Below are 2204 nucleotides of genomic sequence, written 5' to 3' on the forward strand. Positions count from 1 at the left end.
CTCGCGATGTGGATCGGACGGATCGCGATCCAGTTGCCAGTGTGGATAGGCCTTAATTCTAAAAAACCATTAGAGCCGAAATCATATCACGAGCTCACGTAGATAGAAGCGACCAATCAGAAAGCAGACCTCCTCCTCATTACCAACATTTTGAGCTCTGCATGGGTAAATTAGCTGTCTAGACGCGCCACGCGCCGATTGTGCGTCACATTCAGAAGGCCTCGCAAATTTAACCTAGACTAGAGAGGGAGACACGTCGGAAAGACTCAAGAAACGTTGCGTCACTTTTAGTAAAACACAATCGTGTCAACTAAGACTCAAAGCAAATGAGTTTCTCAAAGGGCAGTGCGTCAGGTCTACGCGACAACGGTTCTTCACGATACGGAGATGTACGTTCATGCAGCACGAGCTCGGAAATATCCGGATCGTCATGTCCAAGCAGCACGAGTTGCTCAACCGATGAACGTTGCGATCGCACCGTCGTCTTGCTAGGCAGAACTGGCGCAGGAAAATCGACGTGCGCAAATGTTCTAGCCGATGAGACTGATCTATTCAAGACTAGCGGTGGATCCACTAGCGAGACAAAGGAGATGCAACGCGAAATCGTTAGTGTGGATTGGCCAAATAAAACGTACAAAGTGAAAATTGTTGATACGATTGGCATTGGTGACACTGAACTATCGCAGCACGAAGTCTTGCATCGCCTCGCATTGACCTGCCATGAATGCACAGACGGAATCAACGCTGTCTTTTTTCTTGTAAAAAATCGCTTTGAAGACAAAGAAGCTGATGCTTGGGATATGTTTACGCAGGTCCTGTTTGGTAAAGAAATTGTCGACTATACAGCCATTGTAAAGACAGATTTTGCAGAATTCGAAAATAGCGAAGCAACCGAAGCGGATCGCAGGAAGTTGGAAGAAGAAGACAAAGCTACAAAGAGAATCTTGTCTGGTATAAAGCACTTTATATATGTCGACAACCCTACTCTGAAGTATGGATCGGTGTCCCTTGCGGCTCGTGCATCTTCTCGAAAGAAGCTCCTCGAGCATATAATTGAGAAATGTGAAAACGTCTTCCAACCGCCCCTGCTGCGTGAGGTTCACCAACGCATTTCTGTGTACGTACAACAACTAGAAGAAGCAAAAGAGAAAGAAGAAAAGTTGGAAGCTGAGATCAAACAATGCAAAGATGTAATTACTCGTCAACAGCTTGAAAAAGAATCAGAAGAAATCAAAAGACAGAAAGCAGAGGCAAAAGCGGAAATAGAGAAGAGGATGAGACTAGCGGTGGAAGATCAAGTAAGAGCAGCAGAAAGAATAGCAGCTGCTGAAAGAGAAAAAGCAGCAACAGAAAGAATAGCAGCTGCTGAAAGAGAAAAAGCAGCAACAGAAAGAATAGCCGCTGCTGAAAGAGAAAAAGCAGCAAATGAAATAGCAGCTGCTGAAAAAGTAGCAGCTGCTGAAAGAGCAGCAACAGAAAGAATAGCAGCAGCTGAAATAGCAGCAGCTAAAAGAGCAGCAGCTACTGAAAAAGAAGCAGAAGCAGAAAAAGCAGCAACAAAGAAAGGTGCGGCTGAGGAATTTTTGGGAAGTGTAGCTGGAGCAACTGGTAGACTAGCTGACCGAACAGCTACCGCAGTAGTGGACACAGTTAAAGATTGTTCTGTTATGTGACTTCAACTCATTACTAATTATATGTTTGTACTATGCTATTGTATTGTGTGGATTTTTTGATTGAAGATACTGTAAAACAATTGAGTCTTCAAAATGTTAGTTCCATCATAGTTGAAAACCCTAGGACAATTAACACGGTTATCTACCAGTTCAAAATGCGACTTCAGGTTGACTGGTAAACAAAATAGGATATATTAACAAGAGTGGTAAGCCATCACATCCAACAGCTGCGTACATGCAGTACTGTACGTGTGTACTGTAGCTGAAGTCACTGGTGAGCTAATTGACAGTACACCTGTGCACAATAGACACTGCACTCAACACACTTGCTTCAGTTTGTTCTGTAATGTAACTCGAAATCATCGGCAATTATCTTTTCACAAATAGATGTCTGTGCTGTGCTAATGTCTTTGCAGTAATACTTCTCCAGAATTAAAAAGTCTGTTTGATTATCAAAAACCTATACAGAAAATAATAGGTATCCTAAAAACGTGACTAAATATAACTGGCCTACACCATTGGAAAGCTTGC

At 42.9% G+C, this 2204-nt stretch overlaps 1 protein-coding gene across 1 annotated transcript; it reads left to right on the top strand.

The window, feature by feature from the left end:
• Positions 1 to 246: 246 nt before the first annotated feature.
• Positions 247 to 1811, top strand: LOC134197453 (uncharacterized). The gene has a single exon (XM_062666783.1). The coding sequence runs from the start codon at positions 327 to 329 to the stop codon at positions 1671 to 1673; it is 1347 nt and encodes a 448-aa protein (XP_062522767.1). The 5' UTR covers positions 247 to 326; the 3' UTR covers positions 1674 to 1811.
• The last annotated feature ends 393 nt before the right edge of the window (positions 1812 to 2204 follow it).

The sequence above is a fragment of the Corticium candelabrum genome, chromosome 22 (genome assembly GCF_963422355.1).
Source record: "Corticium candelabrum chromosome 22, ooCorCand1.1, whole genome shotgun sequence".
Taxonomy (NCBI): domain Eukaryota; kingdom Metazoa; phylum Porifera; class Homoscleromorpha; order Homosclerophorida; family Plakinidae; genus Corticium; species Corticium candelabrum.